Below are 27446 nucleotides of genomic sequence, written 5' to 3'. Positions count from 1 at the left end.
TTTATTTATTTATTTATTTATGGCTGCGTTGGGTCTTCTTTGCTACGTGTGGGCTTTCTCTAGTTGCGCAAGTGGGGGCTACTCTTCATTGTGATGGCTTCTCTCCTTGTGGAGCACTGGCTCTAGGTGCGTGGGATTCAGTAGTTGTGGCATGCAGGCTCAGTAGTTGTGGCGCACGGGCTTAGTTGCTCCATGGCATGTGGGATCTTCCCAGACCAGGATCGAACCGTTGTCTCCTGCGTTGGCAGGCGGATTCTTAACCACTGTGCCACCAGGGAAGTCCCCAAATATGCTTAACGTAACTTAAATTTTTTCTTTGAACAGACTCACTTTTTTTTTTGGTGTTGTTGGCTGCACCGCGCAGCTTGTGAGATCTTAGTTCCCTGACCAGGGATTGAACCTGGGCCCTCGGCAGTGAAACCACCGAGTCCTAACCACTGGACCGCCAGGGAATGCCCTAGACTCACTTTATTTATTTGTTTGTTTGAATTTTTTGGCTGCATCAGGTCTTCGTTGCTGCGTGCGGGCTTTCTCTAGTTTTGGCGAGCAGGGGCTACTCTTTGTTGTGGTGCAGGGCTTCTCATTTCAGTGGCTTCTCTTGTTGTGTAGCACGGGCTCTAGGCACGCGGCTTCAGTAGTTGCAGCACTCGGGCTCAGTAGTTGTGGCACGCGGGCTTAGTTGCTTCAAGGCATGTGGGATCTTCCCGGGGCAGAGATTGAACTCATGTCCCCTGCATTGGCAGCCGGATTCTTAACCACTGCGCCATCAGGAAAGTCCCTAGACTCACTTTTTAAACCATTTACTCATCCTTAATCTTTGAAATCAGGGACTAGATTTTGCTAGTTCTATTTATTCTATTCCCTGTTAGAATGTGTGCCCAGCTTGTATGACGTCCAGAAATTGTCTGTATATGCCATTAGTTTCTGCCTTCTTTGATTCTTTATTCGATAAATTTAAAATCCAAGAGTAAATTAAACTGTTGTGTTTCATTATTATGTTAATTATAAGAAGATAGTTTGATGTTTATATTCTCGACTATAGTGTCCCCTCTTAGAGCTGTTTCAAAAAGAGGATTTTATCAGTTTTCTAAGATTTATGGGACTTGTACTCTTAATCGTTTGAAAAAGTTTTATGGTAATATATGATTTATAAGAATACTTTTATTGTTGCAGTGAGATGGAAGATTTTCGAGGTATAGCTGATGAGTCATTTCCAAGCTTTTTAACCAATTCATTACTTGGTGGTAATAGTGAGATTTTGGAAAATGTCACTCTTTCTTCAAATCTTGGCTTGCCTGTTGCTGTTTCAACGCTTGCTAGAAATAGATCCAGCACTGATAACAGGTAAGAATTGTTTGAACAGATGATTTTTTTAGATTCTTAAAGCCTACTATATACTGATACTTCTGTGAAATTTTTCAGCCAAGCTTGAGCTTTAGCTTTATCTGAGGGAGATGACCATTTATGTAAAATCAACATAGAAGATAAAACCATCTCTAACCTGTTCCATCGCCTTATCAGTGGTGGGTGTGTAGGTTTGGGATTGAACGCCAGTGACCTTTTGGCCTACCAATGGTCTTTCTGTCCGTGGTATATTGACTTTGTATTAGTTCAGCCTCCTGGTGGCTGGTGATTTGAGCTGCACCCCCAAATGTGATGTGTATAGTTCACTCATCTTGTGTAACGTGTAAAGTTTACCTATGCCTGAATATCTAACCACTCTCCCGTCCTCCTAGCCTAAACATTCTGTATGGAGCACCATCTTTACCTTTGGAATGAAGGGGCTGGATTAACTCTTTAAAAACTTTTAGCTTTAAGATTTCCACGACTCTCTTGTTTAATACACACATTCTGCTGCTGCACAGGTTTTCAGTGCTTTGCACATAAGGTGATGGTTTTGAACATTGGGGACCCTATTTGTTTTTACCCCCTGGTGGTTGGTTTTTCAGTCATACAGTCCTATGTCATGGTGAATTTTAAATGTGTATAATTTAGTTATTAACAATTAAAACAAAATTTTTGTGTGTAGGAATTCTGATGTCCAGGCGTCTTATTTAGTGGAAGGGAAGTATTCAATTCCATCAGAGTCGTCTCCCAGTAGCCAGAGTGAAGCTGAACCAAGAGAGAGGTTACAGCTTGTCTTCCCAGATGATGAGTGAGTTCTTACTTCATCTTGCTTTCACTGTGTTAAGAGCGAGTCTCATGTAGTCTTGTGGAAAATGAACACGTGATTGTGTCTCTGATCGTTTATAAGAATTTTAACAGTTTTCTTTGTATGATATTAATCGCAAACATTTTTAGTCTTTCAAAATCTTTTTCTGATTCCAAGAGTAATACATGCTCATTGAAAAAATTATAAAATACAGGCAATTATAAGGCAGACAACAAAGGCCTGTCATCCCAGTAACTGCAGAAGAGACGTTGATTATCTTTTTATTTAGTCTGCTAGACTGTTTTCTATGCACATGTACATGTACATATGTATTAATTTTTTTAACAATAATAGGATTAAACTGTACGTACTGTTTATAACTTTTAAAAATTAATGATTGTGTCATCTTCCCATTACAGTTAATGTAAGTATGTATCATAATGTTAATGGCTGCACCATGTTAGACACTTAGATGATTGGAATTTTACTATTATAAATTTAGTGAACTTCTTTATTTATACATACGTTTTGCATCTAGTAGGTTATTTTATTCAGATAAAATCCTAGGATCAAAATAGCTGAGTTAAGAATATTTAATTTTAAAGACCACTGCGGATTACCACATTGCTCTTTGGAAGATTTGTACCAGTTTGCATTCCCGTTAGAAGATGTGCATGAGAATGCCTGCTTCTCTGAGCCCTCCCTGACGTTTGGTGGTGTTATTTTTGATCCTCAATTTTAAATTAATTAATTAATTTATTTATTTCTTCCTTTTCTTTCTTTCTTCCTCCCTCCCTCCCTCCCTTCCTCCCTCCCTCCCTCCCTTCCTCCCTCCCTCCTCCCTCCCTCCCTCCCTCCCTCCCTCCCTCTCTCCCTCCCTTCCTTCGTTGGGTTCTTGTTGCTGGACTTTCTTTAGTTTCAGCGAGTGGGGGCTACTCTTCGTTGTGGTGCGCGGGCTTCTTATTGCGGTGGCTTCTCTTGTTGCGGAGCATGGGCTCTAGGTCACGGACTTCAGTAGTTGTGGCACGCAGGCTCTGTAGTTGTAGCTCGCGGACTCTAAAGCACAGACTCAGTAGTTGTGACACATGGGCTTAGTTGCTCTGCGGCATGTGGGATCTTCCCCAACCAGGGCTCAAACCCATGTCTCTTGCATTAACAGGCAGATTCTTAACCACTATGCCACCAGGGAAGCCCCTGATTCTCAATTTTAGAAGTAAAAGAATTTATACACATGCCTAAGTGAATAGAAGAAAGTCTGGAAGGCTTTACATCAAAATGTAAATGGTGGTTATGTCTTGATGGCAGTATTACAGGCAGTCTTAAAGTATTCTGTTTGAATTCATAATCGAGTATTTATGGGATTGAACATACTTTAATGTTTATTCATTACTTATATTTTTGTTGTGAATTGCCTGTTGATGACGTTTAGATATAAGCACTTTCTATATGTTAAAGTTGTTAACTCTGTATATTCATTTTCTCAACGTGTGTTTTTTTATTTTCGTTTTATTTATTTATTTATTTTTAACATCTTTATTGTAGTATAATTGCTTTACAGTGTTGTGTTAGTTTCTGCTGTATAACAGAATGAATCAGCTATATGCATATGTATATCCCCTCCCTCTTGCATCTCCCTCCCACCCTCCTTATCCCACCCCTCTAGGTGGTAGCAAAGTACCAAGCTGATCTTCCTGTGCCATGCAGCTGCTTCCTACTAGCTATCTATTTTACATTTGGTAGTGTATGTATGTCAGTGCTACTCTCTCACTTCGTCCCAGCTTACCCTTCCCTCTCCCTGTGTCCTCAATTCCAGTCTCTACATCTGTGTCTTTATTCCTGTCCTGCCCCTAGGTTCATTAGAACCGTTTTTTTTTTTAGATTCTGTATGTATGTGTTAGCATATGGTATTTGTTTTCTCTTTCTGACTTACTTCACTCTGTATGACAGACTCTAGGTCCATCCACCTCACTACAAATAACTCAATTTCGTTTCTTTTTATGGCTGAGTAATATTCCATTGTATATATGTGCCACATCTTCTTTATCCATTCGTCTGCGATGGACACTTAGGTTGCTTCCATGTCCTGGCTATTGTAAATAGAGCTGCAGTGAACATTGTGGTACATGACTCTTTTTGAATTATGGTTTTCTCAGGGTATATGCCCAGTAATGGGATTTCTGGGTCATATGGTAGTTCTTTTTTTTTTTTGTCACCTTAAACAATGCATTTTATTTATTATTATTTTATTTATTAATTTATTTATTTTTGGCTGCGTTGGGTCTTCGTTGCTGCACGCAGGCTTTCTCTAGTTGCGGCAGCGGGGGCTACTCCTCGTTGTGGTGCGCAGCCTTCTCATTGCGGTGGCGTCTCTTGTTGCGGAGCACGGGCTCTAGGCATGCAGGCTTCAGTAGTTGTGGCACACGGGCTCAGTAGTTGTGGCTCGCGGGCTCTAGAGCACAGGCTCATTAGTTGTGGCGCACGGGCTTAGTTGCTCCGTGGCATGTAGGATCTTCCTGGACCAGGGCTCGAACCTGTGTCCCCTGCATTAGCAGGCGGATTCTTAACCACTGCGCCACCAGGGAAGTTCCCATATGGTAGTTCTATTTTTAGTTTTTTAAGGAACCTCCATACTGTTCTCCATAGTGGCTGTATCAATTTACATTCCCACCGACAGTGCAAGAGGGTTCCCTTTTCTCCACACCCTCTCCAGCATTTATTGTTTGAAGATTTTTTGATGATGGCTGTTCTGACTGGTGTGAGGTAGTACCTCACTGTAGTTTTGAGTTGCATTTCTCTAGTGATTAGTGATGTTGAGCATCCTTTCATGTGTTTGTTGGCAGTCTGTGTATCTTCATTGGAGAAATGTCTATTTAGGTCTTCTGTCCATTTTTGGATTGGGTTGTTAGTTTTTTTGATATTAAGCTGCATGAGCTGCTTGTATATTTTGGAGATTAATCTTTTGTCAGTTGCTTCGTTTGCCAGTATTTTCTACCATTCTGAGGGTTGTCTTTTTGTCTTGCTTATGGTCTCCTTTGCTGTACAAAAGCTTTTAAGTTTCATTAGGTCCCATTTGTTTATTTTTGTTTTTATTTCCATTACTCTAGGAGGTGGGTCAAAAAGGATCTTGCTGTGATTTATGTCATAGAGTGTTCTGTCTATGTTTTCCTCTAACAGTTTTATAGTGTCTGGCCTTACATTTAGGTCTTTAATCCATTTGGAGTTTATTTTTGTGTATGGTGTTAGGGAATGTTCTAATTTTGTTCTTTTACATGTAGCTGTCCAGTTTTCCCAGCACCACTTATTGAAGAGGCTGTCTTTCCTCCATTGTATATTCTTGCCTCCTTTATCAAAGATAAGGTGACCATAGGTGTGTGGGTTTATCTCTGGGCTTTCTATCCTGTTCCATTGATCTTTATTTCTGTTTTTGTGCCAGTACCATACTGTCTTGATGACTGTAGCTTTGTAGTATAGTCTGAAGTCAGGGAGCCTGATTCCTCCAGCTCCGTTTTTCTTTCTCAAGGTTGTTTTGGCTATTCGGGGTCTTTGTGTTTCCATGCAAATTGTGAAATTTTTTGTTCTAGTTCTGTGAAAAATGCCATTGGTGGTTTGATAGGGATTGCATTGAATCTGTAGATTGTTTTGGGTAGTATAGTCCTTTTCACAATGTTGATTCTTCCAATCCAAGGACATAGTATAACTCTCCATCTGATTGTATCATCTTTAATTTCTTTCATCAGCGTCTTTTAGCTTACTGCATACAGGTCTTTTGTCTCCTTAGGTAGGTCTATTCCTAGGTATTTTATTCTTTTTGTTGCAACGGTAAATGTGAGTGTTTCCTTAATTTCACTTTCAGATTTTTCATCATTAGTGTACAGGAATGCAGGAGATTTCTGTGCATTAATTTTGTATCCTGCTACTCTACCAAATTAATTGATTAGTAGTTTTCTGGTAGCATCTTTAGGGTTCTTTGTGTATAGTATTATGTCATCTGCAGTGACAGTTTTACTTCTTCTTTTCCGATTGTATTCCTTGTTTTTCTTTTTCTTCTCTTATTGCCGTAGGTAAAACTTCCAAAACTATGTTCAGTAACAGTGGTGAGAGTGGGCAACCTTGTCTTGTTCCTGATCTTAGAGGAAATGGTTTCAGTTTTTCACCATTGAGAATGATGTTGGCTGTGGGTTTGTCATATATGACCCTTATTGTGTTGAGGTAGGTTCCCTCTGTGCCTACTTTCTGGAGAGTTTTTATCATAAATGGGTATTGAATTTTGTCACAAGCTTTTTCTCATCTATTGAGATCATCATATGGTTTTTATCCTTCAGTTTGTTAATATGGTGTATCACATTGATTGATTTGCATATACTGAAGAATCCTTGCATTCCTGGGATAAACCCCACTTGATCATGGTGTATGATCCTTTTAATGTGCTGTTGGATTCTGTTTGCTAGTATTTTGTTCAGGACTTTTGCATCTATGTTCATCAGTGATATTGGCCTGTAGTTTTCTTTTTTTGTGAGATCTTCATCTGGTTTTGGTATCAGGGTGATGGTGGCCTCGTATAATGAGTTTGGGAGTGTTCCTCCCTCTGCTGTATTTTGGAAGAGTTTGGGATGGATAGGTGTTAGCTTTTCTCTAAAAGTTTGATAGAATTCGCCTGTGAAGCCATCTGGTCCTGGGCTTTTGTTTGTGAGAAGATTTTAAATCACAGTTTCAATTTCAGTCAACATGTGTTTTTGACTGAGTGCCTGCTGTGTGCCAGCTACCTCTCCAAGGGCTTGGGAAGTAGCAGTGGACAAAACAGACATTACACAAAAAGACTCCAAAATACACCAGTTTTACAGTATATTAGAAGGGAAAAAGTGCTAGGAAAAAACAGAACATGATAAGGAGGGATGTTAGGAGGGCTGAAAGGTGTTGTAATTGTTGAGTCTCCTTGAGGAGGTGTGAGTTCAGAGCAGAGACTTGAAGGAGAGAGTCAGCCCCGTTGGCCTCAGGAGGAGGAGCCTTTCAGGGGGAGGGTGCAGCTGTGGGAGGGCACTGAGTGAGAGCATCCCTGGTGTGTCCATGAGCAGGAAGGAGGCGGCATGGGGTGGGCAAAGCTTCTGACTCCAGGTGAGGTGGGAAACCCACCAAGGGTTCCATCTCAACTCTGATTTGATTAGCCTCCTCTGGCTACCAGTGGAGAATAGACTGCTGGGAAGCAAGACCGTAAGCATGATGACCACTCGGGAAGGCAGGTTCTCAAGGGGCCGGTAGGTGGAGGAGAGGAGGGGAGAGGAGAGGAGAGGAGAGGAGTGGAGGAACAGAGATCAGAGGTGGGGAGCACACAGCCTGGCGGGCAGGCTGGGGTCTTTGGTAAGTGCCAGGTGTTCAGTGTGGTGTTCTGGGCCGCTCCACTCTGCACAGGCGTTTCTTAGGCCTTATCTGGAGAGGAGCCTTCTTCCTGGGTGCACAGGGTCATGTTGGCACTGCTGATGTACGTGGGTGGGTTGGGGAGCAGAAGTGGAGGGCTGTCTGGGACAGTTGCCTGAAAGACTTTAAGATTTAATTTGAAAAATTTTGATGGGCCAGTAAAAACAATGATAGCTGTAGGTTTGAGGAAGTTGAGTTTTGAGGGGGAGTGATGGTGGTGGTTAATTTAGAGTGCCCTCAACTGTCTCTGTTGTCCTAAAGTTTTAATGGTCACACTACATGTCTTTCGGGGGGTGGGGAGTGGCAGGGGGAGGTTTAAGATATGAAAATTAACTAAATGTCCTGACTTCTTTATTTCATTTTACCATCTTGCTTCCCCCACCACCACCCCTTTTCTTAGAAATATGTTATATAGGGACCTTTATTGTCTTTTTGTTTCCTCATATTCTTATTTTATTTATTTATTTGTGATATAATTGACATGTAACATATTAGTTTTAGGTGTACAGCTTGATTTGATGTTGGTATACATCTGGGAAATGTCACCACCATATGTCTCGTTAACATGTCACCTTATGGAGTTACAAAAAAATTTTTTTTCTTGTGAGGAGAGCTTTTAAGATCTACTCTCTTAGCAACTTTCAAATATACAATACAGTATTATTAACTACAGTCACCATGCTGTACATTACATCCCTCAGGACTTATTTTATAACTGGAAGTTTATACCTTTTGTCCCCCTTCACCCATTTCTCCCCCCACCCCAGCCTCTGGGAACCACCAGTTTGCTCTTTGTATCTATGAGCTTGGTTTTGTTGTTTGTGTGTTTTTAGATTCCATTTATAAACAAAATCGTACAGTATCTGTCTTTCTCTGTCTGACTTCACTAAGCTTAATGCTCTCTAGATTCATCTGTTGTGAATGACAAGGTTTCATTTTTTTTATGGCCGAGTGCTATTCCTGTGTGTGTGTGTGTGTGTGTGTGTGTGTGTGTACACACACACACACACACTCACTACATTTTCTTTGTTCATCCATTGATGGGCACTTAGGTTGCTTCCATATCTTGGCAATTGTAAATAGTGCTCCAGTGAACATAGAGGTGCATATATCTTTTCCAGTTAGTGTTTTCATTTTTGGATAAATACCCAGGAGCGGAATTGCTGTATCATATAGTAGTTCTATTTTTAATTTTTTGAGGAACCTTCATGCTGTTTTCTACAGCGGCTGCACCAGTTTACATTCCCACAACAGTGTAGGAGGGTTCCCTTTTCTCCACATCCTCATCAACACTTGCTGTTTGTTGTCTTTTTGATGACAGCCATTCTGACAGGTGTGAGGTGATACCTCATTGTGGTTTTATTTATTTATTTATTTATTTTTAATTATTTATTTATTGGCTGCGTTGGGTCTTCTTTGCTGTGCACAGGCTTTTTCTCTAGTTGCGGCGAGCAGGGGCTACTCTTCGTTGTGGCGTGCGGGCTTCTTATTTTGGTGGCTTCTTTTGTTGCAGAGCACGGACTCTAGAGCGCAGGCTCAGTAGTTGTGGCTCACGGGCTTAGTTGCTCCACAGCATGTGGGATCTTCCCAGACCAGGGCTTGAACCCATGTCCCCTGCATTGGCAGGCGGATTCTTAACCAGTGTGCCACCAGGGGAGTCCCTCATTGTGGTTTTGCTTTGCATTTCCCTGGTGATTAGCGATGTTGACCATCTTTTCATGTACCTGTTGGCCAGCTCTATGTCTTTGGAAAAATGTCTATCCAGGTCTTTAGCCCATTTTTTAATCAGGTTGTTTGTGTTTTTGCTATTGAGTTGTATGAGTTCTTTGTATATTTTGGGAGTTAGCCCCTTATTAGGTATATGACTGACAAATATCTTCTCCCATTCAGTAGGCTGCCTTTTCATCCTGTGGTTTCCTTTGCTGTGTACCACCCCCCCACCTCTTTTTCTGTTTTCTCTACCACGTGACTTTGTATCCCTTTATAGCCTTTCCACCCGCCCCTGGCTTTTGTTTTTTGTTTTTTTTTTTAAATTTATTTATTTTATTTTTGGCTGTGTTGGGTCTTCAGTTGCTTTGCGTGGGCTTCCTCTAGTTGCGGCGAGCAGGGGCTACTCTTCATTGCGGTGCGCGGGCTTCTCATTGCGGTGGCTTTTCTTATTGCAGAGCATGGGCTGTAGGCATGCGGGCTCAGTAGTTGTGGCTCGCAGGCGCTATAGCACAGGCTCAGTAGTTGTGGCACACGGGTTCAGTAGTTGTGGCTCACGCGCTCTAGAGCACAGGCTCAGTAGTTGTGGCACACGGGCTTAGTTATTGTGCGGCATGTGGGATCTTCCCGGACCCGGGCTTGAACCCGTGTCCCCTGCATTGGCAGGCAGATACTTAACCACTGCGCCACCAGGGAAGTCCCCCCTGCCTTCTGTTTTACTTAGTTCTGTTTGATTGGGGTGAAGCTTTCCTATACCTGCCTGCAAATGCACATTTGGATTAAGTGATTTGCTCTCTGTGTATTACAGCCGCAATAAAGAGGTGGAGAAACTGGGAGGAAAGTTAGAGTTTGCCTCAGGGGCAGAGGGTTAGGACTTGGAGTCTGTGAAAGAGCCATTTTCATTTCATTCAGCCTGGCCAGATTTAAGTCTGGCCCTAGGTTTGTCACATGATGAATTTGTTGCATTTAGCAGCTTTTCCCTGAAGTTCCATCTGCTGGTGAAATGGCTGTGGTGAGCGGGGACAGACCCAAGAGCTTTTGCAGTAGGTTGGGTGGAAAGTTGCCTTTAAGAAAGAACCTTTCCATCCATAGAAACAACAGAGACAAATGGAAAATGATGATAGAACAGTGGCAGGGGCTAAAGTACAGCTTCAAAGCGTTTGTAGGTCTGAGCAGTAGCTATTTGGCAAATATACAGTATCCTTTAAGTCTGTCTTGTTTTTTGAAAAGCTGAGCTTTTCTCTAGATGTGGTAGATTCACAGATACTTGGGAAAGAAGAAAACTCTGCCTCTTATCATTTGAGAGGTAGAGTAGCAATATATTGGACTTTGGTAGATGTACATCACTGGACCCAAAATGATGGTATCGTCCCCAGGACGTCTGGCTGGTCCCAGAAATGTTTCTTTTCACTGTATCCATTTTTTCTTTTTAAGAAATAACTGATTAATGGATGTTTTATAGATACACCTAAGATAACTAATATTTCATTATTATTCTGTTCCCTAATTTAAAAGTTCTATCTCTAAGAAAAAGAATCAGACAGAAGGTCGACATTTGTCAGGTGCTGTCCTCAAAGAGTCAGCTTTTCAAAGTGATAGAGAAAGAACGGAAGAGGAGCACGTTAGAGCTGCAAAACCCTTTCAGAGCCAAGATCCTTCTGATGGGATTTCACCGCTGGAGCAGGAGCGAGGTACTGAACTATTAGAAATCATTCCTTAATGTATATATTTTAATTTCCTTTTTAAAAATCTTTTTTTAATTGAAGTATAGTTGATGTACAAAATTACAGAAGTTACAGGTGTGTAGTATGGTGATTCACAATTTTTAAAGGTTATACTCCATTTATTATAAAATATTATAAAGTATTGGCTATATTCCCCATGTTGTACAATATATTTTTGTAGCTTATTTTGTACCTAATAGTTTGTTCCTCTTAATCCCCTACTCCTGTAATGCCTCTCCCCCTCCTCTCTCCCCACTGGTAACCACTATTTTGTTCTCTTTGTCTGTGAGTCTGCTTCTTTTTTGTTATATTCATTATTTGTTGTATTTTTTAGATTCCACATATAAGTTATATCATACAGTTTTAATCTCCTTTCTTATTGTTTTGTCTTTGGACCAGTGTTTATCTTAAACTATGATACTATAAACTGAAAATGCTTTGGTTTGGCACTTTCCTATTAATACCATGTTTATAATACTTTTATAGGAAAGGATCTCTTAATCAATCTCTTAATTATCCATACTGATTAAGCTGAAACCTCCTTTCCTGCGGAAACCATGCTGTCTGATGCTCACAGCACACTTTGTGTTCAAGACAGGGAGGCTGTTTCTAATACACCTGTCACATTTCCCCTGCCAATTAATTTGTATTCTTGTCAGCAGTCATTTTTGTTCCTAAGTTAAAATTTTTAGGGGATGTTTGTATTTCTCTTGATGAAAAATGTCGTTAATGTATGAAAGTAGACTAGATTAACTCCTCACACAAGAAATGAAAGAAAGACAAATTGGGCTTATTCAAAATTGAAAACTTCTGTGCTTCAAAAGACACTTTTGAGACAGTGAAAAGACAACCCAAAGATGGGAGAATATGTTTACAAATCATGTATCATATGTATATGATCAGGGACCAGCATCCAGAATATGTAGAGAAGTGTTATAGCTCAATAAAAAGACAAATAACCCAGTACTGTAAATGTCAGAGGCTTTTCAGTAGACATTTCTATAAAGAAGTTGTACAGATGGCCAGTAGACACATGAGAAGATGCTCAACAGCTATAATCATCAGGGAAATTCAAAACCAGGAGAGATCAATTCACACCCGCTGGAATTACTAGAATCAAGAAGATGGGAAATAGCAAGTATTGGTTGGAAACTGCGACACTCACCCATTGCTCGTTGGGATGTAAAATGGTGCTGCTGCTGTGGAAGATAGTTTGACGGTTCCTCACAACATTAAACGTAGCATTACCCTATGACCCAGCAAGTCCAGTCCTAGGCATACACTTAAGAGAAATGAAAATGTGTGTCAACACTGAAACTTGTGTACATGAATGTTCATAGCAGCATTAGTCAGAGTAGCCAGAAAGTGGAGACAACTCAGATCGCCATCAGCTGATGTATGGATAAATAAAATGCAGTATGTCCATACAGTGGAGTGTTGTTCAGCCATAAAAAGGAGTGAAGTACTGATACGTGTTGTAATAGGATGACCCTTGAAAGCATGCTGAGTGAAAGAAGACAGACTCAGAAGGCCACATGCTGTGACTCCATTTATCCGAAGGTGAATCTGTAGGTAGAGAACAGGCAAGTCCACTGAGACAAAGTAGATTAGTGGTGCTAGGGCCTGGGGGGCAGGGAGAATGGGGAGTGACTGTTTATGGGTACAGGATTTCTTTCTGGTATGATGAAAATATTGTGGAATTAGTGATAATGGTTGAACAACTTTGTAAATATACTAAAAACCACTGAATTGTATACTTCAAAAGGGTGATTTTATGGTAAGTTTTATATCAGTTAAAAAAAAAACCTCCCCATATACTTCTCTCACAGTTTCAGTTAGTATAAGATTTTGCCACACTTGCTTAATCTCTTCTGTTTTTCTATTACCTTTTTTCCTGATATTAAAAAATTCCAGAGATCATTTTATTCCTACATATTTTAGCTTGCATCTCTAAAAATACGGGCATTTTCCTACATAACCATAGTGATGTTAATACTGTTAACCAACATAATTCTGTAATTATCGTATAGTACTCTGGTCCATATTCAGTTTACTAATTATCTTGGTTGGTTTGCTTGGATTGGGGTCCAAGGAAGGTTCCATTGTGTTTTGCTCCATCTGTCGTCGTGTCTCTTAGGTCTGTCGTTCTGGAGCTGTCCTGCTGTTTGGCATTGTCTGTTTGATCACTCGTGGTGTCATTTTTCTTCTCTCTTCCCCACATCCTCTGTAAAGCAGAAGTTAGCTTTAAAGCCTTGTTAGATTCCTATTCAGGTGTTTTTGGCGTATGTATAATTTTTTAAGCTTCCCCACCCTAACAGGTTTTTAATTTAACTGACCACTGATGGGCTCCTATACCATCATTTAAAAGTGCTCTATTCTATTTAAAGGGAAAAAAATGTATAGTTCATCAATTTGCTATTTTTGAGTGTTATTGGATATTTAGTTGATAAAATAATAATTTGGTCTTAGTTTTTGTTTTTGTTTACTTTAACAGACTTGCCTATTGATTTTTGTTCACGATCCTGGATGAATAAGGAGAACAAGGTGATCTTTTATATGTTATCAGTTTCGAGTATTATTAGGAGAGTGAGAGTACCTATTTCACAAATATGAATGCTAAGTAGTATTAATATTAGCTAGAAGTCTTCTACTTGTAAATAGCAGAAATCCACCTTACTGCTACAAGTAACCGGGAAGCTGACAGTAGGGCTGGTCTGGGGCTTCCTGTGTCTCCAGAGCTGTCTGCACCTCTGCTGTGCTTCACTCCACGCTGGCTCCTCTGGAATGTTGGTTCTGTGGGGTGAGGGTGTCTCTTTGTTTCGTGTATTGCATCCTGAGTGTCTAGCACATAGCTGGCACTTGATAATCTGTTGAATGATAGGGAAGCTGAATTCATTTGTAGGCAACCCAAGTGTTCATGATCAAAAAATAAGAACATGATCTTTCTTTTAGGGTAAATTAAAAAAAAAACACACAATTCTAATGAGCTCACTTGGGTCCGTCCTCCCCTCTGTAAATCACTGTGCCAAGGGGTGAGTTGGGATAAAACTCTGATTTATGAGGCTGGACCTTAGGTCCACTTCTGTGTGTGTGTGTGCACGCACGTGTGTGTGTGTGCATGTGCATCAGTGCATATATGTGCACAGATAGAGGGATGTGACTGAAACCAACCCCCACCCCCACCCCCCGGACCACATGAAGTGAAAAGAGACGGGCTCCTCAGAGGACAGGCACTGAGCAGATAAGCAGTTTGTGTTTAACATAAACCGTCTCATATTTATGAGAGTTGTTTATAAAGTATGAACCAAGTATTGATACTTTTAAAACTTACAAAAAGGAAATGCAATTTTTATTTTATTTTACTTTCATAAGAATTTTTAACATTATTTTTGTAAAATGATTAAAAGAGGTCTAAAGTAAGAGTTGTTTCCGTGTGCCAGGGGTTGGCACACTCTAGCTCATTGCCCACATCCAACCTGCTGCCTGTTTTTGTAAAAGTTTTATCGGAAAGTAGCCATGTCCATTTGTTTCTGTATTGTTTATGGCTGCTTTTGTGCCACAACAGCTGAGTTGAGAAGTTGTGACAGTTGCTAGCAGACCCATGTTTACTATGAAGTAGATGAAATGTTTACTATCTGGCCCTTTGCAGAGAACGTTTGTTGACCCGTGCTCTGTACACTTGCTCCCTCTACGTAACCACTAGTAACTTACATATGTGAGTGATGCTTTTTAGAGGAACTTCAGGTGTAGCCAAACTGAAATTCAATCAGAAGGCTTGATTTCTTGAACACTGAGAAAAATGGTTTCTAAGAGAGAGATCATAACTTTTCCTGTGATAGGTAATTTTATTTCCTTAGGATGGTTGAAGAATTAACTTCCTAGAAGTATTAGAAATCACTGATAACAAAGAGAAGGACCATAAAACTAGAAAGCAGGAAGACAAGTATAGACACATGAGATACTTGATACAAAAGGTGAAGAAGTAAGAGCAGGGGGAAAATAAATACACTAGAAAACGTAGACCAGTGGGACCACCACTGCATTGGCCTTGGGTTTAGCGTGAGCTGTCCTGGCAGCCAGGGCAGCGAAGGTCTCATTGTCCAAACTGAGTGCATAACTCAGCACTGTGCTCTACAAGTGTGTAAATGGGTTGAGAGCCCGTGTTTTTTCCCAAAATGTTAGCGTGCATTTTGCAGTCTAATTCTTGAGATGGTATTATTTGATATATATTTAATATGGTGAAATAAGATTGACACTTGAGGAGCTTCACATTTTATTCTGGGCCTTGAAGTGTCCTAGCAAACTGCCATGTGCCTTGTGGCCCCTAGTTGGAGCAGGGACGTCCACTGTCCAGGGTGGGCTGCAGAGTCCAGCTTTGCTGTTACCTGCACCTCCTGTCCAGGCCTCGAGCTGCCCCAGTTCATTTGTGTGTTAGTACACGAACTATATTACCAGGTCCTTTGAGCGTGTGCACACAGTGTGAAACCTTGAACTTTAAGGATGTCTCATTGGGTGGGTCAGGGGAGGGGGGTGGCATGGGGGCAGGAAGAAAGTTATTAATACATGTAAAACAGCCCTTCATTGCCTGAACTGTGAACCACAGACCTTGAGCACATTGATGGGCCTTTCTGCAGCCTGTGCTGTGGTCTTCACAGTAGTGAGTGTGCTGCTTTCATTACAGTTTTATTTTTTATAGGTTGTTGTTCCTGATGCTGGAAAACATTTTGAAGAGAGGAATCCAAACAATGACTTAAGCCATACTAGTTTCCTAGAAAATGAGAAACTGATGTCACCTGCCAGCTGGGAAGATTCTTCTGGTAGCATCACAAAACTCAACTGGTGTTTTCCTTGTCCTGACCTTGCCACTCCATGTATCTCTGCTGCTTTGTTGCCGTAGTTATAATGCACCTTTTTGTTTCTCTGCCTTCTCCTTTACCTCTTACTTACGAGCACTCAAGTGGCCACTTGTGTTAAGTGATGGGATTTTAAACTTATTTCTCTATAGCAATCCTGATAGGATTATGCTTATCCCTCAGTTGAGTATCATTAAGGTATAAAGTATAAAGAACTGTGTTAAGAAATTAGGGGACAATGAAATATTTAGCCCCTGCTCTCTGAAAGGACTGCACGTGGCAAGAGAGATGTATAGTTGACCTCCGATTGTGTGAAGTGTATCTCAACGGTACAAGTTGTGTGGGAGTCATAGGAGGGTGACAAGTTAATTCTGACTGAGGAAGGTATCTGTGAGGCTTTATTGAAAGAGGATGCGATTCTTCCTCCTTGAAGAGGAGGCCTGTGATAGGCCCTAATGTAGATACCAGAAGAGAAGTACATTCAAAAAGCAGGAACAGCTTCAGCAAAGGCACTAAGGTAGGGGCATATAGACCATGTTTGGAGAATAGCCAGTGCTTTTGTGTGGCAGGTTTATAGCACCTGTCGGACTATGAATTGGGGAATAAACCCAGAAAATAGGCAGAGACCAAACTATCCATGGCTTTGAAGGCCAGGCTGGTGAGCCAAGTGGGATAGATAGAAGCTATAAAATCAGGGCAGGTTTTGCTGCTAGTTTTTAGGTATTTTTAGATTATGGAATTGTTGATGAGGAATTGTTGACCTGAATTTATGCAGATCCTTGTTTTAGTAGGCTAGATTCTCAGAGGTGATTGGAAAATTATCCTCTTGAAAAGGCTTACAATACCATTATAAGTGACTGAGTGTTCTAGTTTTATCCTCCCTTGCCCGGCTGGGTGTTAGAACAATGAAAAGCACTGCCATTATTGTTTTATTTGTCTATTTGCAACTTTTTGGTTTTAGTGGAGGTGGAAAAAATTTTTATCGTATCTGTGAGTATTCAGCTTTGTTATATCTTTTTTTTGTTTCTTCATTTTCAAGATCAGATACTGTTTGAGGTTTCATTTTACAATTAATCATTAATTTACCTGAAATTTGGTTTTACTTCTATGGCAGGCTTATTTTTTCTTTTTTGACAGTTACTAACTTGCCACAGTACTTTCTGAATAATCTGCCCTTTTCCATTGCCACACTTACTATATCCTAACTTTTGATGTATGCCAGGATTTGCTTCTGTGCTGTCTTCTCAATGAAGGTTAAATATTGAGTTTATATTAGAATGCTCATGATGACTTATAGACTGAAATTACAGTGGTTTTTTTCATGTCAAATGTTAAGACAAAATCACATAGACTATTGACCCATAAGTTTTATCAACCTTTTTGATTATATATTATTTACAGTTCAGTCGCTACTTTAAAGCCTGTCCTGTTTTCTCCTCCATTTTACCAATTAGATGATGATATCGATGATGAAGAGTTTTATGATGATCATTTGGAGGCTTATTTTGAGCAACTGGCAATTCCAGGAATGATGTATGAAGGCCTAGAAGGACAGGAATCTCCAGAAAATTATTTTAAGTTACCTGCAAGTGATCCTAGTCAGGTATATTCCAAACTTTACGGTTTTTCAGAAATTTGACATTAGAAAATCATTACTGGACTCAGTGGATATTAATAAAACTTAAGATTTTGGTTTTCTTTGGACTCTGTTTTCCCCAGATACAAACTGATGAGAAATACCTTTCCTGCTGCTGCTTACCTTTCCCTCTCCTATAGAAAAATTAAAAGAATGGTGCACTGAACATCTGTATACCCTTGTCCAGATCAGCCAGTTGTGAACATTTTTTTGCCATCTTTGTGTTTTCTTTGTCCCTCCATAAGTACTTTTTTGCTGAGTCATTTAAAAGTAAGTTGCAGGGCTTCCCTGGTGGCGCAGTGGTTGGGAGTCCTTCTGCCAATGCAGGGGACATGGGTTCGAGCCCTGGTCCAGGAAGATCCCACATGCCGCGGAGCAACTGGGCCCGTGTGCCACAGCTGCTGAGCCTGCGCCCTGGAGCCCGCGTGCCACAACGGCTGAAACCCGCGCGCCTGGAGCGCGTGCTCCACAACGAGAGAGGGCACCGCGGTGAGAAGCCTGCGCACTGCGGCGGGAAGTGGCCCCCGCTCGCCGCGGCTGGGGAAAGCCCACACACAGCAACAAGGACCCAACACAGCCAAAACTAAATAAATAAAATAAATTTATTTTTTAAAAAAAGTAAGTTGCAGATATTATGACATTTCACCCTAAAACATCAGCATTTGCCTCCTGTGAATAAGGACTTTTTCCTACATAATCACAATTCTCTTATCTAACTTTGATATTGTGATTTAAATTAATATACAGTCCATATTCAAATTTATCCACTTGTCTCCAAATGTCCTTTACTTTTGTTGTTTTTGATCCAGGCTTTAATCAGGGATTACACTTGTATTTGGTTGCCATGACTTGGAGTTCTTTCATGTCATTAAACTTTTTGTAAAATCTAGGCCTGTTGTTTTGTAAAATGACCCATATGGTAGATATAGCTGACTGCTTTCCTCCTCCTGATTAGATTGAACATTTTCCCCTTGAACAGATTGACTCTAAACATAAGCATTGTTGTATACTCTGTGTCCCATTGGGAGGCCTGTCAGCCCACTTGTCTCCTGTTGGTGATGCTGTTTGACCATCTTGATGAATATGGTGTTGGCCAGATGCCTCCTTGTCCCCCTTTGTTATCAGGAGGTAGTCTGTGGGATTTCAGGTACTTTCATTGCCTCCTTCTGAAACCCCACCTCCTAAGAGACCTTTGGATTGCTTTTATTTTTTCCCTCCTCCTCACATTTCCTAACTCTCAAGTTTTGCTGAGTTACACTGTCCAAGTGTAGACAGAGACCTATTTTTATTTTTTTAAATTTATTTATTTGGCTGTGCCGGGTCTTTATGGTTGCTGCGTGTGGGATCTTCCTTGCAGCATGTGGGATCTCTGGTTGTGGCACTTGGGATCTTTAGTTGCAGCATATGAACTCTTAGTTGCAGCATGTGGGATGTAGTTCTCTGACCAGGGATCGAACCTGGGCCCCCTGCATCGGGAGCACGGAGTCTTAGCCACTGGACCGCCAGGGAAGTCCCAACAGAGACCTATTTTGTGTTTAGGTTTCAAAACTATCAGAGCAGCTGTGTTCCCCCGACCCCCCCCCCCCTTTTTTTTTGGACAAACCCTTGTGACTTTCAATAGCAGCAAGGGGGCTGCTCTGCTCCGTAGGAAACCCTTGCCTGGAGTTGGTCGCCTACCAGTGGCTTCACTCCAGGTTTCCTCCGCCTCCACCTGGGAGGGTTATCACGTGGCCACGGTCAGCCACAGTCCCACAGGTGGTAGCTTCGCCCCGTTGGCCCGCAGAGCACATGGATTTTCTAACCGCATTCTTTATTCAGTGTTTTCAGGTGCTTTGCAGAGGAGAGAGCTGGTTTCCTACGTTCTGGTTCTTTTTAGTCTTTGTTAGTATCCTATGTGAAAGATAGTTGTCTAATTTTAAATGTCAGTTCTTTGTCTCCTTTGTCTTTTTTTTATTGGGATATTCATATTTTAACTCTTGTTTTTATAAGCTTTCTGTGTTAAGGAGATATTTTGATCCTTATGCACTTTATTTTTTTATTTTGTTTTTTGGCTCGGACAGCAGACATGTATCTCCTCACAGTTCTGGAGGCTGGGAGTCCGGATCCAGGTGTGGGCAGGGCTGGTTCCTCCTGAGGCTTCTCTCGGCCTGGAGACGGCAGCTTCTCCCTGCATCCTCACAGGGTCTCCCTTTGCTGGTCCTCATGTATTTCAGGCTTTAGTGTTTTTGTTAGTTTCCTAGGCCTGCCAGAACAAATTACCAGAATTTTGCTAGCTTAAAACAACAGAAATTTATTTTCTCACAATTCTTGAGGTCAGAGTCTGAAAACAAGGTGTTGAAAGGGCTAAGCTTCCACCAGAGGCTCCTTCCTGCCTCTTGCAGCCTCTGGGGCTCTAGTGTTCCTTAGTTCAGGGCAGCGTCACTCCAGTATCCGCCTCCATCTTCATGTGGCCTGTCCCTCTCTCTCTGTGTTCCTCTGAAGTCTTCCTCATGGAGTTTAAGGCCTGCCCCAAATCCAAGATGATCTCAAGATCTTTAACTTAATTGCATCTGCAAAGACCCTGTTTCTGATAAGGTCAAAATTTGCAGGTATCACCTGGGGATAAGACTTGGACACATCTTTTTTGGGAGATTCAATTTAACCCACAGAAGTTTTATACTACGAAGATATTATTCACTGAAGAATATAAAACTATCCATCTGTATTTCCTCCTAGTACTTTTACATCTAAATCTTTAAGTCATCTGGAGTTTATTTTGAGATAAGGTAGAGATTGTTTATTTTTTGTATAACGTTGTTGCAAAATCACCCAGTTAATAAATGGTGGCACTGGCATTTAAATGTATGATCTTATTTCAAAGTCTGTGTCTTGTCTTTTATATATAACTACCTCCTTTTAGTATCCTAACTTTGAAAAGCCTTGCCTATGAGGCTGTTTTTGTTGTTATACATCCTATAGCAGAAAAGACTGCTGTTTTAAGGCTTCACTGGCACTTGAGATAGTGGTGGCTGAGTGTCTGAGAAGAGGGTTGTGGGCATGCGAGTCCCTTTCAGCAGTTGTTATTTTAGGAAAAGAGTGAGCAGTGCCCTTTGGGAAGGTATGTTGGAGAGCGTGGTTTTGAGGCACTGGCTTAATCTGCCGTGTTTGAAGCAGTTGTTCTTGAACTCCTCAGGGTCGTTTGTAGTATTTGCTGTTTTACTCCTATTAAAAGTTATTAAGGGACTTACCTGGTGGTCCAGTGGTTACGACTTCATGCTCCCAATGCAGGGGGCCCGGGTACGATCCCCGGTCAGGGAACTAAGATCCCACATACCACAGCTAAGCCCGCGTGCCGCAACTAGAGAAACCTATGCACCGCAACGAACAACCTGCGCAGCCAAAAATGAATGAATGAATAAATAAAATAAAATAACTTAAAGTTATTAATATTTGTGTTTTCAGGGTCTGTTAATATTAATTTTATGAGTCTGGTCACACTGATGGGTTTCCCATCCTTTTAGAGACTTTCAGTGATAATTACAGAAGTTAAACTGACATTTCTAACATCCTGTGCTGTAGTGAGCATATTGGCCCCACTTTTGGTATCTGAATCTGTTGGTGTGTGTTTGCCATGACCACATTTTGGATTTTGGTTTTGGTAAGTTCCTTACGATTGGTTCACATATAGTCTGGAAGAATATTGTGTAGTCTGTTCCTTTCTAGAATAAATATTTTATGTCAACTGTATAACTTTTTTGGTTTTTTTGGAAGGAGTTTTGAAAAACAAAACTTATTTCTGGTCTGTTATTTAATTTTTAAAGGAAAGCGGAAGAGAAGAAGGTCTGGTGAAGACTCTGAGGGCTGCTAATGCGAAACTTAACCCTGTTTACTTTCACGACACAAATGCCAGTAAAGGTGATTTTGGCTTGATAGACCCTTTAAATCTGGATGCAGGATCTCCTCATCAAAATAAGCATTTGGCATCAGACTCAGAAACAGTTTTGCCTGTGGATAGATTTTTAGACACTGAGATGCCTCAAGTGTCCATTCAAAAAAATGTGGACGTAGCATCTTTGAAGTCTGTTAGTGACAATGCATTTAATTCCGCTGATGCTCTGTGGTCACCCACTAGTGAAAGGCGAACGTGTGAATGTTATGAGTCCGTTGGAAAGAGCAAGGACCGTAAGTGGGCCTTTTTTTTTTAAATAAAAGTAAGAAATATGTAAAATGCTTATACACATTTTGAATAGGATATATTTCTGAGTGAAACTTCCCTAATCTTTCATATTAAAATATTTAAGTGTTCTGTGGATTAAAAAATGGTGTCTTTATTCACAGATCTGGTGGAAATGTGCCTTTCTAAGTATTAGTCATCTTTTCCTTCCTCCCTCTCCTCCATGATGGACTTTTACTGTGATTAAGGCTGGATTTTCCACTATCAGAGAGATACTTTTCTTTTGGGGAAATGGATTTTCCTTTAACTAGTTTTGGGCAGATTTCAGTTTGTTGATAACTAAGATAAGTCAACTAAATAAAATTATTTAAGAATATTGTATCATTTTATTTGTTGTATGTGTCATTGGATGTCTCTGGAATTTTATTTTCTAGAAACGGATCTATCACAGAGTGTGGTGTATCAGAACGAGGAGGGCAGATGGGTCACTGATCTTGCCTATTACACAGCTTTTGATAAAGAACAAGATGTAAATGTGTCTCTAAGTGATGAGATGAATGAAGGCTTCAGATCTGGCTGTAAGTGTATTGATAGCCTCTGCTCTGAACCATTTTCATTTTCTGATGGTGTTCTGAGATTACCCTGTACATCTTGGTTGGCCACATCAAATCCCTTCTGGATATGTACTTAGCACTTCACTTGTTTCTCTAGGAACAGAGGCTTGAGTCAGTCATTGCTAATCACTGTGAACTGAGCCGAGCCTTTCCCCAAGTAAGGACAGCGAGTCACTTTAGAGCATTCTGATGAATGAGCAGTTACAAAAGCCAGTCCATTTTAGAGTAAAAGTTCAGTAATGAAGAAATGGGAGAAAAGTGACGAGAAAGATAAATGAAATCTTAGAGGATGAGAACATTAGGAACCTCAGTTAGATTTGTTAATTAGCAGAATCTCTGACCGTGAAAGGAAAACGCTGCAAAACGCACGGCATTGTGAGAGCCTTGGCCTGTGGACATTTGCTGTGCCGCTGAGGCCTCTAGGGCCTGAGCGCCTCTAAACCTGGAATGAGGAAAGACAATGAGGAGCCTGTCAAGCCCAGTCATATTTTTAATAGGCTCAGATGGTGTCAGAGGAAGAAGTTACTCTAACAGCTGCTTGTACTAAGCTGCTCCTAATGTCCATTGATGTGGAAGTACAGAGATCAATCGATAAGGCATGTTTCCAGCCCTTAGGAAACTGTCCATCAGCTAAGAGGGGTAAGATGAGAATACAGAACAACAGCATCGTTTGGAGTTGAGAGGAGGAATAACTTTTGCGTGAGTGGGTAGCAGAGGATTTCATATAGGAGGTGGCTTTCGAGGTAGAGTTTCAACAGGTAAATATTTTGGGCATGAGAAATTCCAAGTGGATAGAAAACCCAAAGAAAGAGGATGAGATGAGGAAGCATGGGCGTGTCTTGAGGATGGTAAATAACCCAGCGTGGCTGGCATTTACGGCAAGACATGGGAAGGGTAGAGTAACGCGACATGGCGAGATGAAGCCAGAGTGGTAAGACTGGGCCAGGGATCGGGTGGGGTTGGACTCCGTGCTGAGCTGAGCTGTGCTTGGTAGGCACTTGGGAGCCTCTGAAGATGCTTGTCCAGCTTGCTTTGTGAGTCTCCCTCTGGCCTCGATGGTCAGTTAAATGGTAGGCTCCTTAGGGTGTTGTAGAAATCGAGGTGTCACAGTGAGAATGAGAAGAAAATAGCTCATGAGGGGTATGGAAATAAAATCGCTAGGATTTGGTGACTGGATTTCAGCAGATAGTAGAGAGGTAAGAAAAGATGGAGGTTTGGGGTCTAAATTATTTTGAGAAAATGGCAATACCATTAACTGAGATGGGAAAAAACAGAAGACATTGTAGAATTTTGGATGATTGTGGTTTGAGGTGGGGATGTTCAGTAGTTGGAAATGAGTCAGAAATTGAAGGTTAAGTTATAGTTATCAGTGATATCTTGATTTACAAAGGACAGTAGGCACAGGCTGGGCACTGGTTAGGGACCCTGTCACTTGAAAAGTCATCAGTTGTGGAATTTTCATGTGTTGCTGGTGAGAGTGTGAATTGATAAAACCATTTGGAACTTGTTTGGCAGTATCTTATGAAGGTGAACTTTACGAACTTCATAGTTTATGACCCAATAATTCTACACCCATGTATATACCCAGTGTTCAGGGTGTATATATTCACCAAAAGACATACACTAAAATGTTTGTAGCAGCACTATGTGTATTAGTCCCAAACTAGAAACTCCCAAATTCCCATTGACCTTGGAATGGATTGTGTTTATTCCTACTTTGGAATGCTGTGTAGCAATGGGAATGAAGGATGTGTAACTACTTGTGGCAACGTGATGAATTTCACAAATATGTTGAATGAGATAAGGCTGACTAGCAATACATGCCGTATATGTAGCCAGCTCTATGGAGTAAGAAGCAAGGATAGTGGCTACCCTCGGGTTGGCATGCCGTGACAGGAGGCAAGCTCAGGGGGCCTTTTGGGTGCTGGCATGTTTTCTTTCTTGATCTGGGGTGTTGATCTGGTGACACAGATGTGTTCAGATTGTGAGAATTCATTGAGTTGGACACTTACATACACTTTTTAATGTATATTATACTTTGGTAAAAAGTTTTTAAAAGTTAGTGATGAAGCTGAGAAGAAAATTTGCAATTCATATTACAGAGTGAGGGCCCATTTCCCAAATATGTAAATTGTGCTAATAAACAATAAGTAAAAGACCAACTACTCAGTGTAGAACTGGGCAAAGGGTGTAAACAGTTTATAGAAAAGGAAATAAAAAGTCAGTTCCCGTGGGAACTATTCTTCAGCTACACCTGCACAGATGTATAGCATGTGTGTACACATTGTTCATCATCACAGAAGGTTGGAAGCAACGTGGATGTACAAAACAGGGACTGATTAGATAAGGTACGTCCATACGAGGGGATACCCTGTGGCCGTAATAAAAGGAAATGGAGCTCTTTAGGTACTGGTAAGGGAAAGATCACCAAAATAAATTATTTAAAATCTTATTCCAACATTTGCATAAAGAGGTGGAAGAAGGAAAGACATACATATTTGTAAGTACATACAGTGGAAAGATTAAAAAAAAAGAAACTAATTACAGGGCTCCCTAGCTACTTGTAGAACTCAAAGGTCAGTAGGTTCAACTAGTGAGGGGTTTCACGGGGTGCTGCATATGTTGGTTGCTTCTGGAGGTGTGGGAAGTGGGGCCAGTGATGAGGGAGACTTGCAGTGTTGTATTCTGTTACGTCTTTTGGTTAACTTCTAAGAACTCTTTATTGAAGCAGAATGTACCTATATCTTCTGCATTTAGAACTATGTGGGCATGTTACTATTAAAGGAGAAATATGATAAAACAAATAGTGGAGGAATTTCATGAAACCATCTGTGTGGTTAGGGAATGAACAGAAGCTGGGTAGGAAAGGATGACTGGCACTGGTAGTGAGGAAATGGAGAAAATGATTATTGAAAACTATGGAAAAGTTTGATGGAAGGAAAGAAAGGATCAACTAGTCAAGGGGAATTGGGCTGGGGGAGCGTGAATGGAATGGGAGACTTTATACGAAGGGAAAGGAAATGTTGAAAATGTAAGAGGAGATACTCAGAAGAGGAAGCTTGGACCAAGGGCATAATTTTATAATAACAAGGCAGTTTTATTTATTTATAAATGAATAATTTTAATTTTTTTGGCTGTGCCGTGCAGCTTGTGGGTTCTTAGTTCCCTGCCCAGGGATCGAACCCATGTCCCCTGCAGTGGAAGCACGGAGTCCTAACCACTGGACCTCCAGGGAAGTCCTCAAAGTAGTTTTAAATGAAAACTTAAAACTTCCCCATTCCCACTTCCCCATTTCTGCCTCCCCCTCTCCGACAGCTCAGCGCATGTGAGCTGCTACTTCTGCTTGTGGCCTAGGATTTAAACATGGGGCGGAGGATGGGGAGCGGTATTGCTGCTTCAGAATTTAACAACAAAAGCGTTCAGGTGGCACTGGAGAGGACTGTGGTTTCAGATTTGGCAAAGAATTGGGCAGAGATTCTTGTAAGAAATGAAGTTCTGCTTTTTCATAATCTGTGAGTGATTTCTGATGAGCATATGTGGTAACAATGTCACTGTAGACTTTTCTTTAATTGAAGAGTCTTAAAGTCCAGAGAAAAAGTACTCAGGAGTATAATAAAATAGCATTTGGAGCTGTTTACTTAATGATTTAAAAAATAAAGTATTTTAACTCATTGAAGTAAATTAAGTTTTTCTGGGTTACCTTCTTACCATCTGATTTCCTATTTACCCTCTCCTGGCTTTTAGATTTGGTTGGTTGATACTTTTCACACTTAAGAGCAGTGGTTTTTAACTTACTTTGAGTCATGGACCCCACAGAGAATCTTCACAGAAAAATTTTTCCTGTGGAAGATAACTGTTTTGCATGTGACTTCCGGAGCTTCCTGGCCCTCCCGATGCTTGTTCATAGACTTGTAGGCTCAGAACATGTTTATGTGGGAGGTGGTGGGATCGCAAAGTAAGGAACCAGCACTACCCTGACAAGTCAGAATCCTGAGCTACTTCTGGTGCTCTGCTCTCCCGGCTGGAAACAGCCTCCTGTGTCTGTTCTCATTTTGTCTCTCAAGATGTTAGTGTTGGGCCCTCAGGGCTTCCAGAAGGGTAGTTTGGATTGGGTTAGCCCCTGATGGACTGATGAGAGTAGGGACATCTCTCTTGTTTGGGCCACGAGTGGACTGTCCCTTCTGGGTTGCTGTTCACTCCTCCCCTTCCAGCCACTGTCTGGAAACACCAGGCAGAGGCAGAATGGGCAGCAGATGGGCAGTCCAGAGTCTAGCCTGCAGACTTTTCTGATTCAGCCAACATGTTTAAAATCCTTTTAAATCCTAATGCCTTGAGCAGGATCATTTGCTGTTCAGTCTGCCTCTGTCCTCTCTCCCCATTGGCCCTCTGCTCACTTACCCCAGCCTTGTGGCCTTGGCCTAGAGATGGAGGGCTGTGTGCCCATTGGTTTCCCTAAGGTGAACTGAGTTGTTCATTCAGAACTTTGAGGGCAGACACTGGGTGAACACTTGTCCCTGTTTGCCCAGGCTGTGGGGTTTGCTGGGATGTGGGATTTTTCCTTTCAAAAACTAGGACAGTCCTGGGTGTTGGGACAAACAGGTGGTTGGCACCCCAGCAGACATCTTCATGACAAATTTACAGAGTGGCTTGTCTGTCTGATGTTCCAGATGAAATTCCATGCGTATTCATGGGCAGGTACCTTAACTCATGTGTGCCAAACTGCAAGGCTGAAGTTAATGTGAATCTTTTATAAAAAGCTTACATTATAAAGCCCCGTTAGTAAGTTAGGGCAAGTTAGTACCTGATGAAATCAATCACAGTAGGGTGTTTATTGCCAAAAGTTTCAGAACCACATACTCTTAATGTGCTTAATACAGATGCATCAGTTCTGTGATGGAAGCTTTCACATACTTCTTTCAGTTTTATTTCTTTAATATTTCATTTTCCTAACTAGCTATGTTGTATTTATATGCTAGTATTTAATTAGGCATCAGTGCAATATAATTATAAAACTTATTCTTTTTTAAGCTGATGCATTGGATTTGATTGCACAAGATGAAGAAGAATTTAATAAAGAGCATCAGTTTATGCAGGTTCGTATTTTATTAACATTAACCAAAGTTTATAATTTTTCTTGTATTTAAATGTAGGCAAAATGTTCATTTCTTTCTGAATAGATATATAGTGAGTATAGA

General features: G+C 41.0%; 1 protein-coding gene across 5 annotated transcripts in view; it reads left to right on the top strand.

Moving 5' to 3' along the window:
• The window catches only part of CEP192 (centrosomal protein 192), a 94297-nt gene that overhangs the window by 4762 nt on the left and 62089 nt on the right, over window positions 1–27446 (top strand). For 4 of the 5 annotated variants that reach the window (XM_036823974.1, XM_036823976.1, XM_036823972.1 and 1 more), the window contains 9 exons: window positions 1174–1344; window positions 2030–2155; window positions 10787–10962; window positions 13490–13539; window positions 15692–15812; window positions 17303–17451; window positions 21285–21645; window positions 22072–22215; window positions 27280–27344. In XM_036823974.1, coding sequence (XP_036679869.1) covers window positions 1174–1344; window positions 2030–2155; window positions 10787–10962; window positions 13490–13539; window positions 15692–15812; window positions 17303–17451; window positions 21285–21645; window positions 22072–22215; window positions 27280–27344 — 1363 coding nt within the window. The remainder of the gene's footprint in view (window positions 1–1173; window positions 1345–2029; window positions 2156–10786; window positions 10963–13489; window positions 13540–15691; window positions 15813–17302; window positions 17452–21284; window positions 21646–22071; window positions 22216–27279; window positions 27345–27446) is intronic. The other variant, XM_036823975.1, reaches the window with a different exon arrangement.

Source organism: Balaenoptera musculus, chromosome 14, assembly GCF_009873245.2.
Source record: "Balaenoptera musculus isolate JJ_BM4_2016_0621 chromosome 14, mBalMus1.pri.v3, whole genome shotgun sequence".
Taxonomy (NCBI): Eukaryota; Metazoa; Chordata; class Mammalia; order Artiodactyla; family Balaenopteridae; genus Balaenoptera; species Balaenoptera musculus.
The sequence above is the reverse complement of the archived record's forward strand: the minus strand, read 5'-3'. Positions and strand labels throughout refer to the sequence as shown.